The sequence below is a fragment of the Amborella trichopoda genome, chromosome 2 (genome assembly GCF_054954075.1).
Source record: "Amborella trichopoda isolate Santa Cruz 75 chromosome 2, AtrichopodaSantaCruz75HAP2 v2.0, whole genome shotgun sequence".
In the NCBI taxonomy this organism is placed as follows: domain Eukaryota; kingdom Viridiplantae; phylum Streptophyta; class Magnoliopsida; order Amborellales; family Amborellaceae; genus Amborella; species Amborella trichopoda.
This window is the reverse complement of record NC_142337.1, coordinates 37,186,764-37,203,134: the sequence shown is the minus strand read 5'-3', so window position 1 is coordinate 37,203,134 and position 16,371 is coordinate 37,186,764. Positions and strand designations below refer to the sequence as shown.

Below are 16,371 nucleotides of genomic sequence, written 5' to 3'. Positions count from 1 at the left end.
CAATTTAAATTTTCGCCTTATCCAAATTGGAGTACAAAAACTAAGAATAAAAATAAAAATCAAATTGACACAACCCGCACATAGCAGCACAAATCAGCATTATCAGTGACAAATCTTAACCAACACTCATCAATGTTCCAGTTTTCATACGAATAACCATTCAAAAGGCACATGCTAAGATTAGAAAAACCTAATTAAAATTCAAGCACTAGTGTTACCACCTCTACACTAAATACCAAAACACAACTAACCTGAGCGCACGTTAAAATAAGCAGCACCAGCACAAGCTAAAAAGTAAATAGCACTACTTTTATGGGTATTTATTCAAGCAACACTAATAGCACAAAGTCGCAACTTTTGCATTCAACAACAATACTGTTTACAAGCAATTGTTAACCAACATTCACAAATGTTATAGTTTGCATAGAGACAGAAAATGTGACGTCAAAAGTCCTTCAAAGAACTACTATCATGTATACAAAAAGTTTAACCCACTCAAAACTACTAACGAAAAAGAATGATAGCAAGAAACAAACGTCACTCACCTGCCCATATTTATCCCCAAAAATGTATCCAGTCTGTCTCGATACTGCAATAACTGAAGCCTAATCATCCTGAAATCCCAAACCATCCTGCATTGATTATCTGTAGACTCTTCAAATTTATACTCTTCTGTAATATGAAGCCCATGAGAAAGTAAAGCATTAACAGCATCTTCGGTTGGTCCTATTACACGAATACATTCTGAAAGGGAAAAACTTTGATCCTCAATTTTTAATAGAAACACATTTATTGCTTCAGAACCATGATCGGATTGCATCCATTGTGCTTTAAGGACGTCATCTTTATCCAACCCATGACAAGCTGCAAATTTTAATGCCATTGTATACTGCTGCCTATTGAGCAGTATTTTGTACATTTCTGAAACTGATCTTTCTGATAATGATATCAGTGTCCACCCTAATCCAGCTGCATCCAGACCAACATGCTTGTCATCAAGAACCTGAACAATATCCTTAACAGCTCTATTTTCTCCAGTCTCAAATGAAATCTTCTGCTGTATCTCGTCAGATGCTAAATATCTGTCAAGAAGAAAAGCATGCCCAACACAATCCCTAACTTGTTGAAAGACAGGCATGGAAAACCTTGGTTCGCAATTGAGAAGTTTTGCACCACGGGGGATATCAAGTATTGTGACAATGCCAGTCCTCTTTGCTATAATAAGAGCATGTTCCGACCACCAGGTAAAATCTAGAATATCATGCATATTTTGTCCTTCAGGTGTCAATGGCTCCATGAAAGTAATAGGGGAAAGCGTACGTAGCTCGTGGTCCACATTGAAAACACCCAAGCTTCCTCCCATATCTAGCACAGCTATATGTCGTCCATGCGGTGAAATTTCCACTTTTGGACTTATAAATGGTCCTCCATGACTCTTGGGCATAGAAAATAAACCTTCAAAATGAGTAGAGAATATGACAGGTTCCAGATCTCCTTTGCTCGTCACTTGGCAGATGTAAAGGAAATGTAACCCTAAAACAAAAGGATAAATTAAAACAATCCATAAAAGCTAAACCACTAACCATGTATCTTTGGAAACACATTGTTCAGGACACACCCACACACACAGACAAAAAGTATAACAAGGATAAGCAACAAAGATATGCAAATACTAATGATATAAAAGTGAAAATTACCTGCAGTCCCTCTAAACTTCCCAGAAGCTGCTGCTGGACCAACTAGGACAAGCAAAGAAAGTTCTGGATGGAAGTCCAAGCATGATATAATTGATGGGCATTGCTTTAATGCAGGTTGGCTATGTGACGTACACAAAGTGGCCACAAAAGCATGTCGCCCATGATCAACCTCGACACGATGAAGGATACCATCTGATGTCAGAATGTTGAAGGAGCACCTGCATAAAGAATCATTTCCCTTAACTGGCATTGAATGTCTCAGAATTTTTAAGCAACACATAAAACCTTAATGCAGTCAATGAACGAACTGCATTTTTGATGGCTCAGTCAATAACAAAGACTTACAAAGAGGAGCCTTTATCATCGGAAGTATCTTGCAGAAAAAGACCAACACTTGGCGCCAGCATTTTAAGCTGATTTTCAGTAACCCTTGTCATCACCTCAGCATTTGAATTGATAAAGAACAGGTTATGCAGATCATCAATAACCCCTAGAATCCAGCAATCATCCACCCAAGCTCCATGTCTTAAAGTGCTATCAGGGCCTGATTGCATGTATTATGAGTAAGTTGCTGGAGAATTCAATTTGAAACATTGTAAGAGACAAAAATATCCAACAGGACAAGAGATTCCTGAAATATGAGAGCATAAATGTGACCAATACTGTATTTCTTGAATGTCCAATGACAACAATTTCATATGCAATGACAACAATTTCATATGCAAAGCATGATACAAATATGAAATATACTTCACGAGCATACAACTTTTCATTCTTGGAATTATTGCATACAATTTCCTCAGCAAAGAAAACAATGAGAGATCATGCCATCAAGGCGCACTAAACAAGGAACACGTAGCCAGGGTTCACATGCATAGAAAACAGTCAATGCAAAAAAAAAAATCCAAGTAAGACAATGAGAAAATCATCAACCAACCAAGCTAGACCAGTAAACTAAAGCAGTGTTTAATAACTGTCATCAAAGATACAAAAGAAGAATCGTTGGATAACGTTCAAAACAGTTAATAATGCAAGCTAATAATCAAAAGATGTTAATAATGCATCATCAAAATTGAAACAGAAAAGAAACAACACACTATTGGTTTAGTAGGAGAAGGTCAAACAAATTCCATCTACTATTACCTCATAAAACAAGGATCTCATACTCTGATGGCAACCAAAACTAGTACATAGTTGCCAGTGAATCCCAACAATGATTTTCTTTATTTATAACCAGCAAGCGGTGCAACTATATCTTTAATATAGTTGCATTGCAAGCCAGCTATAGATAAAGACATCCCAATTTTAAAAATTATATATAGTCCTAAACTATATATACTTTTTATATAAATCCTAGAGTGTATGTCCTTTTTAAGGTTCAGAGCAAGACCTCCAAAAGGTTGCAATTGAGATCCCCAAAATGTTGGGATTGAGATCCCCAAGATTTGAGGATCTCAATCCCCAACATATACAATGTACAAATGGCACTCCCAAGCCATAGGATATTCTAGCCTTTCACAATTCCATGCTGCTGATCCCAATCCTGCTCCCGATCTTGCTACTGATCCCAAGCCATGGGAACTTCTAGCCTTTCACAATTCCACACTCCTAATCCCAATCCTGCTCCCTATCCTGCCATTGATCCCAAGCCATGGGATCTTCTAGCCTTTCACAATTCTACACTCCTGATCCCAATTCTGCTACTGTTCCAACAACTATGGATTAGCATCCAAAAACCAGCTTATCATCCATTAGTTTGATTTAGAAACAATTAACCCCACCAGGAATTGACTGACAAAAAAGAAAAGAAAAATTCACAGATGACTAACCTAAGAAAAGGTTGGAACCAGCTGGTTCCCAAATAATTGGTGAGGCCCGCCCATCGAAAGAGTCGATTGCATGTTCCTGCTGGTCCTTTGCCTCTTTCTTGCCGAAGCCTGGATAGCACAGGCATGGGAACTATAGTTCCTACCTAAAGATTTACTCTCTACAATACATGATTAGCAATTGAGCCAGATAGAACATCCTCTTTTTCATAAATATGCTGAGATATAATATATCTATATGGGGGATCAAGCAACTTCATCACACAAAAAAATGTAAATGCTATCAAAGAGGACCAATGTCCTGCAAGTTAAAAAGATTGGCAATAGCAGCCCAAAAAAATAGTGCTAACAATATCTTAAACCAAAACCAAATGAAGAGGAGCCCTGGAATATGCCAAAATAAATTGTACTCACAAGTCTGCTATCTAAATCCCATGCATGTTGGAATGTAGAATATTTTTCTCAAAGCTTCACAAGCATTATCAAATCCCATGATAAGGACTCAACCATTACCACCATCAGTTTCATAACTAAACCTGGTCCTGCACCACATTGTAGATGACCTAGACCTTATGCTCCCAAGATGCTTGCTTTACGTCTACATATGTATGGTTTTTATGAAAAGAAATTGAACGTTTTTATTATCAACAAAAAAGTTCATTCCTAAATAAACATCAAAAAAAAAATTCATTCCTAACTAATACTGCAAAGAAACTCAAAAATAAGATTGAGATTTTAAGGCAACATCCAAGGAAACCAACAATGAGACCATGTCAAAAATAGCTACTCTTGAAGAACCCCTGGATTAGCAAGGGTATCAACCACCTAGTTAGTTCCCCTAAGAATGTGCACAAAGGTCACATCCATTGCGTCACAAATGTCAAAGATCTCACTAAAATCGCGCGGACCTCCACGGAATAAAGAACACTTTATGGTCCATCTTATGACATTCACACAATCGCACTCCTAACTACAAATTGACCCTTAAAGGGAAAAGAAAATCCCTATAACTTACGCACAAGCTTCCACTAATGTTAGCGAATCGCTTTAAGCTTGCTGGTTTCTTCATCCTTATAAATCTCACCTGTACCTGCCAGGCCTGAATCACCACACTAACATCCATCAAAATATAGCATAATAGTGCCACCCACCAGAGCAACCGAAACCTATGTTGCATGGGACAGGTACATGTATTAGTGCCAGACATGGGTAAGGGCATCAGATTCCCCATACACTGAAAACCAGAACTTAAACAACATGGCTATATTATGAAAAGTCAACAAAATCTAATGTTATCACGAACTCATCAAACCAGTGAGGATACTTAGTCCCGTTGAAACCGGTCAGACCAGCCATTTCACCGCTATACCGGTCTGAAAATATCAACAAAAAAATTATTATAATATTTCAAAATCTAGTCAAAATTAGTCTTAACGGGCCAGTTAACATGTATTTGACAGGTCCCAACAGGCCACAGGTCTCAACCGACCGGTTCAGGCAAGTTTTTTATGGGTTTAGTGCTCCCCTAGTTCAGGGACCCTAAACCAACAGTTGGTACGTAGGTATACCAGTTCCCAGTCTGAACTGACCAATCTGGTCTCGTCTTGATTATATTGACCAAATCCAACTATGTTTTCCTAATATCAAGAGAAACATTGGTATGTTGAATCCATAGATATTTTCAAACTACATATGGATTTACTTAGAAACAAAGGAAGGTCAAATCGCTTAAGTGATGCAATCAATGGTTGATAAACAAGAAGAAGAATCTAGAGGAATCTGCATTAGTATGTGTATCAATATATGTCCAACAGGAGTACGGCATCCAAACAGTAGAGTCCACATAATATAAACCAAAAATGTCCTGGGTTGAAACAAGGATGCACCTGGTGAGGCCAAAAGCTTCCAATCTTTCAAGAAGTCAATGACCCTAATACCTCAAAAATTCTTGTTGAATCAAAGCATGCAAAACCACCTTTTTTTTTGATAAAAGGTTAACTTTATTACTACTAATATAAAGTTTGCATACAAATCCCGTATATGGTGATCGACATGAACCGGTGATCAAATAAAGAATGGGGATCAGAAGTTCAAACAGAAAACAAAAAGAAAGGCAAAAGAGACGAGAGAAGCAGTTCGCAAGAGCTAGACTGCAAACAAAATTGAGAAAAGCCAGGGTGGTGAGTGAGGGGAATATTGGGAGAGCGCAAAGCAGAAGCTAAGAAGAATGAGATGCGAGAAGAAAGCAGAGAAAGAAAGACGGCAGAAATATGGGGGCAGAAGATTGGGTAGAGCTATAGGAAGGGAGAAGTGTTTAGAGCAAGAGAAGAAGAGGGAGAGGAAGTAACAATGAAACCACCATATTCCTAATCATCTTCGTAAGGACCAACTCTTGAACCCTTTGATTTCAGAATAGACAAACATTGCTCTCTTCCCAAACACAACAAATAAGGCATAAAAATCTGCGAAAGAAGGGCTTAGTCCTATGATTTAACAATAATGGGCTGACTTTGTCAGGGTGATATCATACTTACCGGAATCTCTCACCCTGATATCATACTTTGTCAGGGTGATATCAAGATTGGGTAGAGCTATAGGAAGGGAGAAGTGTTTAGAGAGAGAGAAGAAGAGGGAGAGGAAGCAACAATGAAACCACCATATTCCTAATCATCTTCCTAAGGACCAACTCTTGAACCCTTTGATTTCAGAATATACAAATATTGCGCTCTTCCCAAACACAACAAATAAGGCATAACAATCTGCAAAAGAAGGGCTTAGTCCTATGATTTAACAATAATGGGCTGACTTTGTCAGGGTGATATCATACTTACTAGAATCTCTCACCTTAGATGGCAATTCGGCTTTGAAATTCTGATTCAGGTTTTGCATCAAGGAATCTTCATAGAAACTATTTTCATAGAGTTAGGAATCTTGATTCCACATTTATGTATTCCTGAATAATTTTTTCTGGAATCCAGATTCCACAACATCAAATACCATGTTTCATAGGTGCACGAAACTGTGATTCAATCAACATGGAATCTCACATCCACCTTTATTGATCCAAGTTTTTGGAATCACGTGCAAAGTCGACATCGCGTCAACTAAGTAGTGAATTTTAAAATAAATTTAGGGATTCTTACACAACTTGCTTTTCTACTAGTTCTGGAACTTGCCGATTACTTCTTAAAGAGAATTGGGAAGGAGTATTGGGTTAGATTTGATTCCCATGGATTACAATATAGAGCATCACGAAGAAACAAACATCTCATTTTCAAGAATATATATATCACAAACAAAATCTCATTTTTTAAAAGAAAAATAAGATACAGAAATGTATACAGTAAGATAATTTGCCTTTTTATACAAGGTCGTCATAGTCATTTTTGTCCATTAGAATTGAAATTGGAGGGCTAATAATGTCTCGTTTATCAAGCTCAAAGTCCCCAAAAAAAAAATCTCGAACTTTGTAATGTACACCAAGCTGTCCGATTCGACATTTGATGGCTAGGATTAGTTGGGACCTCCTTGCTCCAAACATTGAGGGTCTTACAATATGCAATCCCATAAAATAATATCGTTATGTTTTGTAAACATAAACATAGACTTCCCCAATGGACAAGTGAAACATTTTCCTATTTCAAATTTATTATTCATATTTATTTTTTTAAGAGTAATGATCCTATGAGACCCTCCCACACCCATGTGTATAGGACCCCAAAGGATCACCATTAAATTTGGCACAGATATCTAGAAAAGTTATCACATGGGTGTGGGACTTGACTTTTCTAGAGATCTATGCCAAATTTAATGGTAATCCTTTGGGGTCCTACACGAATGGGTGTGGGAGGGTCTCATAGGATCATTACTCTTTTTTTAATTTACAAGTGAAACATTTTCCTATTTCAAATTTATTATTCATATTTATTTTTCTATTTTTTAAAGTAAATTTCTTATTCATACTTATTATTATTTAACATATGAACAGTGTTTAAAAATTGTACGGGTGTCTACAAATTGTACTTAGTGTCATTCCAAAATTCTGAGAACCCAAATAAATATATTTTTAAAAAATTTCATTATTAACGAATGAAGTATTTTTACATTCTTTATTTAATTCAGAACATTAGTAACGACATTCAATACATCAATTTCAGCATTTGTGTAAACTGCAACATTAGGATGTCCTTGATTTGAGAAAAATACCCCTTGCCCTAGAGCAAACTTGAGATATGTTAATATTTGGTACACAACATCGAGGTGGGGCTTATGTGGCGCATGCGTAAGTTCACTAACCACGCTAACCGCATAAGAATGTCTGATTGAGTGATTGTGAGGTATATAGCTTGTCCACTATTCGTTGATACTGATTAGGATGTTTGAGTAACTCTCCCCTTTGCCCATGAAGTTTATGATTGCCTTCTATAGGAGTAACTGTAGGTCCAGATTCCAACATCCCCATTTGTTGTAACAAGTCCAACACATATTTTATCCAAGAGATGAGTATCCCTTTTTTTAATGGTTTTCCGATGCCTCTATTGTTCTTCAATGCTTTTAAAAGTGGTATTTTCTCTCAAAATTTCAGTTTTTCTTGTTTTTTGAAAGCTTTGACACATAAAAAGAAGGTTTTATAGACGTTCCACATAATGTTGGTAATGGTCTCTTCTTCTTCCTTTTTTTTGTGCACTTTTTTTTATGGTTTTGTTATGCATTGGCATGCTTTGTTTGTTTTAAGAATATGAAATTCTATATTTTAAATTTCCCTATATCTTGATGAATATGAATTCTTGGTTGGGCATCTATGGATTTAGCATGCTTTCTTTTGTAGGCTTAAGAGATGACAAGGGAGGATCCAACATGGCCACATGCGGGGAAGTTTTACAAGAGAGGTAAGGGGGATTAAGAATGCACATAGGAGGAAGCCTACAAAGGGCATCGCCCATATTGGAGGCAATGCGCGGCCTTGTCCAAGTGTGCTTGCACAAGTGACGAAGCAGATGTAGTGATCTATCTGAACTGCAAAGAGAAAGAAGGTACATAGATAGAGGGTAGTTGAGGAGATAGGGCATGAGTATTATACACCTTCTCAAGAGGAATAAGAGGCACAGTCAAGAATGGGGCTGGGGTCGTGGTGGTAGCATGCCCACACCCAGTTACCACATCGTGGTATCCATTCCTACCGCCTGACACCCCCAATTAACACCTTCAAAATGTAACTCCCCTATTTATTGAAAAAACGGGTAGGGGCCAGTCTTCCCCACTGAATTACCCAAAAAAAAATAAGAGGCACAGTTTGAGACCAAAATGGAGATGCCAAGAAGCATCAGTGTAGAAGAGCTCTGTTAAAGCAAGGAAGTTACTAAGAATAAGAGGAAGTGTTTGGTTTGGAGCCCATACAACGCTCATTGTATAGACCAAATGTTAGAAGCCAATCTTGAACTGAAGGAAGTGAAGAAGAAGATTACAAAATTCACAGACAATCACTCCTTGATCCTTAATGAGGCAACATAGTCACAGGGAGCTCGTAAGGCATGTTATCAATAGGCTTGCAAACCTAATACTTGATATTGGAGTTAATATCGAAGTAGTGAATGGGATTAAAGAAGATGGTGGCATCAGATTAATGCATCCCCACACAAACCTCAAGGACTCGGACTAGAAGAGAGGTTGACAAAAACATTAGTAATCACATATTTTGGGATAAGTGCAATGAAATTGTTGCTGCCAGCCTACCACTGCCCCACTCATACGCGTCTTAAGGATTGTCGATTTGGATGTCAAGCCTATAATGAGATTCTTATATGCAGCACTAGATAGTGAAAAGTTGGCCATACAAGCCCAGTGCAAATTCTACAATAAAGTATGGAGGGTCATTTGATTAGAAGTGGGATGGTACACTACACTACCATATCCATGCAACAAGTATCTCTCAATTTCAAGCTTTAATTTATATTCATGTCTTAACTTGTGATTTGTGTTAATCTATTTGAACCGTCTAACGATGTTTTCGGAGCGTTCAGCTTTTTCTTTAACCCAGCATATTACCTACCAACTTGGTCAGAGTGAGCACTAAGATCATGGTAGGGGTGAAGTACTACACGAAAAGGAGAGCCAAATAAGGATGTCCAAGTTGAAGCCTTGAAAGGGGTAAGCTTTTGTTTAAACTTTAAATTTGTGATACAATGTCTATCATAGCTTGTTGTTGTTTGAAAATTGAAAATGTGTACCTTGTAACTTGCTTTTAGTTTTTATATAAATGTATATAGAAAATTAGCATCCAATCTTCCGAAAAGAGGTCCAGCACACTTGGAACCAGGTTGGGATTCAAATTCCCCAAGTCATAAATCCGATTATAACTAGTATGGGTGATTATACTCCTATTTGACTAATTTTTCCTCCACATTTCAGTGAAATGGTGGGAAACACATGGAGGCTACAACCCTAGCTTACAGAGATCACAATCAAGATCCTCAGCAGAACTTGTTCCATCACAATTTGTGACAGAAATTGGAGTACATTATAGTGGACCCATGCTCCAAGAAAAACAGGTTGTGACCGAGAGGTTCCTCAAGATAGAATGAGAGGTTCCTCAAGCTAGTCTATGTGTAGTACGACTGAACATGAGGAAGAGGCAAAAAAGGAGAGAGAAGGAGGATTACAGTCCTATCAACTTGGATTACATATTTGATGCAGTAAAATAAAGAAAAGAGGCAAAAACAACCCAATTTAAAGGACGAGGTTTGTATAAGGTGTCAACCCAATACTATTGAAGTATCGAGCAAATAATATCGAAAGATGTAGTTTCGATGCCATAAAACTTTCTCATGCCATGAAAATGTATTGTTACCACTAATTATTAAATTTCAAGCTCCAAAGAGATGCGAGTAGATCTATAAACACTTTAAATTTTGAAAATAGACCGTCTAGATAATGCGTTACAAAATGCATTATTTATATCCCATTCTTTCGCTCTTGTGCTCAGCTATTCCCACCATATCAAAGCATTTTTCTTCAACTTAATGGCAATAATTTTTAGCCTTTTTATTCTCTGACACATAATCAAGGAACCTTTTTATGGTGTTCAACCAATCTATAAAGTCATCGGGCTTCGACTTTCCTTCAAAATCAAGAGTATCTATTTTTAGATCTATGAACTTTGAGTGCTGCCTATTGCTCCGATCATATTTTTCTTCACTCCACTTATCCCGCAGATCACGATCGTGAAAAAGGTTGTACTCAACATCATCTTGGACGAACAAAACTTCATCTCACCTATGATTGATGCTTACAAACCGCCTAGTAAGTTCTTGAAATTGTTGCCTCAGATCCTCTATCTCTTGATCCCACTCATCACAAGGTGGATCCAGATGGATGCCCCCGCCTCTACCTCTTCTTAATACCATCGGTTCACTAAAATCACCAACCCTAGTCAGAGAACCAACAAGGCCTAGCTGAAGCCAGCAAGTTCTACACTGATTTGGCAAAACATAGCCTAAAATCAACAAACCATAGACTTGGTTGTAGATTTCCAGCTGTGTTGTTTATGAAAACATAGGCTCCGTTACCAATTTGATGCAGGAAAATAAAGAAAAGAGGCAAAACCAATTCAATAAACTATTAAAACAGGCTAGATTTGAGTGAATCTAGCTTTCCTTGCACAAACAAGTGACTCCAAAACTTATATAGGGCTTGTTATTACTGTTTGTGATCCAAAAGTGTTAGAAACCCCAACACACCATATGCCCTTTTATTACATTATAATTAAAAAGATTAAAAGCACCCCACTTAAGTTATAACATTATAAAAATCCCCCATAAGTCCCTTCACTTAAATTAAAACGTAGGTCCCTAAACTGCTCCTAACTTTAATTAAAACACTGAAAATCACTAAGAGACTGTGGAAAAACAGCAATAAAATAAAAATAAACTCATTCAAAAAGTCAGCCTTCCCCTCTTGTTTCTACTTGCGACCTTGGGATGTGCATCATCATACAGGGTCCTCAAAGGATGAACTGATTGGGTCAAAAGGCCTATGAGAATTGTTGACTAGTTGAAAGACTATCCAGTGCATCAATATTTGAAGAGGATACAACAAAGGAACAGCTAACGGAGCGAAAAGAACCAACAATCAACAAGAGGGTCCTTGAAGATAAAGTTGCTAATGAACCAGATGACATCCAACAAAAAGAGGTGGGGGCGGGGGGGGGGGGGGGCGGGGTGGCAAAGGAGACTCAATAGACGGTAGGATGAGAAGGGCCCAGATGCCGAGGGCTATTGTGGACATGAGGAAGAGGCGAGCCTGAGATCGTTGGAGGCCAAGCCAACATTGTGGGAGACGGCGCCAAAGTGGGGACTGTTGAGCAACCGAGCCATGGTGGCCGTAGACCATCTTAGGGACTTTGGGTTGGGGACCTGAGAGATAGGTACGGCTCTAGCGATTAAAGATACTTGGGAGAGATCCTCTTGCACACACGGAGTGTCCTTTTCATTTCCACAATGTTCCTTTTGGTACAAGAGTGTAAAATCCCTATATTGGTTTTATCAACTCTTTGAGACTGTAAACATATCTGAAATTTTGAATTTGTGCCTATTAGACATTTGTATTGTAGAGAAAATCATTAAATCTTTACTATTCAATGTGAAGTGGAAGTTGATGGCATTCATTTGAATTAGCACTAGATTAGTAGCAAATTTTAAGTTACAACGAACACAACCAAAGAACATCAAATTAGTTCCCTTTCTATTTTTTATATACTTTCCCCATTGTCTATCATTTTTATAATTTTTATCCATTTTTTTTTCCAATTTTTGCTACTTTTCCAAAAAAAATTCGGATACTTTGAGACTTTATTAGGACCTTTTCAAATTCAAGGAGGACTAGGAGCATCGACTCGGACTTGCCTGAATAACTCGGTCAAGTCAAGGGCCGAGTTCTATGACCAAGCCCTGCATTAACTGCCATAACCTGAAGATCAATGATGCCACACTTTTTGTCCAAAGACAATATGATGGTACCAAGAAACAAACTAAAGGTATTAAAGCCTTACGCATGCATTTGAGGTATAAAGCATAACATAGGCGTTAAAGAGCACATAAGTATGGAGTGAGAAGTACGAATGACAATAATGTTAATGAGGGTTTAGATATCGTGCGTGCAAATACATGCCCATATATTAATCATTACAATTTAACTTTTTTTTGTTTTTGAACAAACAATTTTATATTCCCAACTGTCATAATGCAAATTATGGATCAACATGAAGACTTTAACTTTGCTATGCAAGCACATTTCCTCCAGATCATGCATTATTGTATGAGAATTTTCAGATGCAGCTAGCACGCCCTTACCAATAAAAATGCCATGTGGCTCCGTGTAATTATCATCTTTCCACAAGATCGTAATCTTGTTCCCGATAACTACAGCAATGCGTACACCTTTAGAAGACACAATGAGAAATTTCTCTTTCTTCAATGGTTTCTGTTGCATATAATTATCCCACTTCCCTTTGAGTTGTTTTATGCCTTCAATCCACAAGAAACATATAAGCAATATTCTCTAAATACATTATTATATAAATAACTCATTATTATATAAATCACTTTTATAAAAAATATATCATTGAAATTCATCAAGAAAAGTAAGAACAAAATAAATTGCAATCATCAGCTATACACTTTACAAAGGGCGACCTCATCAATTCTTTCAAAACTAATAAACCAAAGAGAAAATCCACGCCTTTAACTTCAACATGAAAAATACTTAGCATCTATGTTTTCCAGTTCACCATTCAGAGTCCCCCTTTCTGTTTAATTGGAGCATTCATCATCACAAAGTTATCCTTGAGGTCAAAAGCTAATAAATTGGTAGAATTGAAAGCTCAAAGCAAACCTAAAATCCCATTAGAAAAAAACTGAGCCAAAAATCATTCCTTATTCAGTTTAGCTAGAAATTTCATTATTCACCAATCTAACCTTGGAGATATTGCTTTAAATACTCTTCAATAATCAATTCATGCTGAAACCTCACAACATAACCAAACTGCCATTAAAAAATTTTAAACTAAAGACTCACCTTGAAATGGGAGAAATGACAAGATCCCCTTTTTAGAATTCTCATCCTGCTACATCAAAGACAGTAGAAAAGAAACAAACTTTAAGAAAACCAGCAAGATGATTCGATTCAACACAAACGAGATAAAGAAAAAGCGAATTCAATCAAGTGCGTCGAATTCCCCAAGCCTTAGAAAAACAAAAAAAATACATGAGAAAAAAGAGGATTAAGCACCACCTGTTCATGAGAGGGATCTCGTGCAGGAGGTGAGCTCGCATGGTAGCAGGTCTCATACAGGATCCGACTGGGGCTACGAAGACCTTCTTCTCCCATTGCATATATTTAGGTTTACAGAGACTCTATATCCGGCAATAACATTTAGTCTGCCTGTGATAACATACTCCGCAGTTTCCGCGGACAGGGAATGGAGAGAGAGAGAGAGAGGGGGATAGTTGCAGAGGGAGTCGAGGGATAGTTGCAGAGGGAGTCGATTTATTGGGGGCACGAGGCGCTTCAAATGGGAGGGGGAATTGAGAAAAGTACTTTCACTGTTGTTGGAAGGCCTTGTAATGGCGTTTTGTATAAGGTGTGAACTTCAAACAGTTCTCATTAAAAAATGGGAATAATTGTGTATTTTAAGGAAAAGCTCATGTGGAGCGCTTTTGGAAGATGTTGTTTTGATGGCTAAATATCTTTAAATCGATAATCTAGACGTCTAGATGCATGGCATGGAAAAAAAATAGATTTTAAGTTTGAAAATTAGTATATTTTGTAAGGTATTTTTAAATCATTAATTTTAAAAAATTTTAAGTTTTTGTTGATCGGCAATCAACATTATTTTTGAAACTTATAAATAAATATAAAAATATATTTTAAAGCTATCACAAAAATTTACAGTATTAAAATCACATTTTTCAAAAAGCTCTAATTTGATATTTTAGAGCCTAGGCTCTCTACAAACCGCTTCTCTTCAGAGAAAAAGAAAGGGTACTGGGAAGAGAAAGGGTGCGAGAAATAGAGGGGAAGAGCTCTATACAAACCGCATCTCTTTAGAGAAATAAAAAGGGTAGTGGGACGAGAGAGGGTGAGAGAAATAGAGGGGAAGAGAGAGATTGTTCTTTGCTTGTGAGAAAGTGAGGCGTTCCTGGGGAGCATGAGTTAACCAAACGGGGCGATGCTTGAAGAGAGAGAGAGGCTGGTTGTTCGGGAGGGAAGAGCGAGAGAGGTAGAGAGAGAAAACTATAGAGAGAGGAAATGAGAGGAGAAAAGTACACGTAGTGGTGTTCCGAGAAATAAGAGTACGACTAATGTTGTTAGATTAGCTTAGATGTCTTTTTCGGATCGGTGAAAAAAATAAAACAATTTGGTGTTTCGGTCGATTCGGGAGAAGACTTTGGATTTTTTTTTTAATTTAATATAAATAAATTAGATATTTATATATATAATATATAAATATTACAAAAAAATAAAAAAGATAAATAAATAAATTAGATATTTATATACATAATATATAAAAATAATGAAAAAATTTAAAATTAAAAAATATATAAAAATTAAAAAATACTTTTATATAGGTATTTCTTTTCTAACCAAAACCGCCCGAAGCAAACCTGAAGAAACCCGAAGCAGCCCGAACGCTCGAATCGAACCGAAGCGGTAACACTACATTTCTCTTAGCTTCGGTTTATGCTTAAAATCCGAAAGCTTCAACTTCTTCGGCCAAAGCGATGCGAATTTGATAACATTGGTACGACGGGCTTGAAGTGGTGAATAGGTATTACCCATTGGGTAAGAGGGGAGATGCGGTCTTGAGATGGTAACTTCAATGTTAAGATCTAAAATCACCTAAAATTTATATACTAAAAATACACATGATCATCCGTCTCAAAAAAAAACATTTTTCGTGCCAAAAGATCTTAACCACCTAAAACTTATGTTCTGAATTCCTCTTAAAAAGTATATATTTTTAAAAACTCTTATCTATATCTATATTACATTATTAAGAAAGAGTTCAGTGGTGGACATTTCTCTGTTAGTTAAACTTCATTGGTTTCGGTTTAGTTTTATGGTTTTTTATTTAGCTTCGATTTCATGGTTTCGATTTATTTCGTAGTTATTAGTACAATTTTTTATTCTTGATTTGGTTAAAATTATGCAAAAAACTTGAAAATAACCACTTGATTTCTTTTCCAACATTTTTTTTTCTTTTAATAAGAAAACAATTACCTACTTTAGTATTTTGTAGTTATGTTGACAGGAAAAAGGGTGAGGTGCTTCAATACCTAACATAGTGCGTTCTACATAGAGCTAAAGGGGTACATAGATTATAGTTTCTAGAGAGAGATAAAAAATTAAGTAATATGTCCAATTGAGTGAAGATTAACAAGTCCATGTTATAACAAAGTTGTTGAAAAACTTGAGGGAAGAGATGGACCCACTCCTAGGATTAGGGGTAGTGTCTTGAGACTGTCGATTGCAAAGATCAGGCGTTTACCAGAACTATGAGAACTCTGCAAATTTCTATATATTTATCTATAGTCATGAAACTCTTCTTAAAGAGGGATGGAGGAGGTCGGTCTCCAATGTTCGGCTTCCTCCTGAAATCTCCGAGAAAATGTGGCTCTATAATCTTAAGAAGTGAGTGGTTACTTTCTAGCCATTAGATAACGACACTTTCTCTCTTTAAGAAGCCTCCATTTTTTAGTAATAAGCATTAAATTATAAGAGAGAGAAATATTGGACGTTTAATGGCCCCATGACCACACACACGTACCAACATCTCCCACTTGGTCATGAGG

The 16,371-nt window shown here is 36.9% G+C and overlaps 1 protein-coding gene across 10 annotated transcripts in view; it reads right to left on the bottom strand.

Moving 5' to 3' along the window:
* The window catches only part of LOC18421467 (neuroblastoma-amplified sequence protein), a 35,366-nt gene extending 20,742 nt beyond the window's left edge, over window positions 1-14,624 (bottom strand). For 2 of the 10 annotated variants that reach the window (XM_020661932.2, XM_088860053.1), the window contains exons 1-6: window positions 13,811-14,623; window positions 13,595-13,643; window positions 12,871-13,044; window positions 2,043-2,241; window positions 1,698-1,915; window positions 546-1,533 (exon numbers count right to left, since the gene is read on the bottom strand). In XM_020661932.2, the coding sequence (XP_020517591.1) occupies window positions 546-1,533; window positions 1,698-1,915; window positions 2,043-2,241; window positions 12,871-13,044; window positions 13,595-13,643; window positions 13,811-13,906 (1,724 nt within the window). In that variant the 5' untranslated portion in view covers window positions 13,907-14,623. Of the gene's footprint in view, window positions 1-545; window positions 1,534-1,697; window positions 1,916-2,042; window positions 2,329-3,526; window positions 3,670-12,870; window positions 13,045-13,594; window positions 13,644-13,810 lie in introns of those variants that run through there. The other 8 variants (XM_006826452.4, XM_020661945.2, XM_020661943.2 and 5 more) reach the window with 8 other exon arrangements.
* Window positions 14,625-16,371: the final 1,747 nt, after the last annotated feature.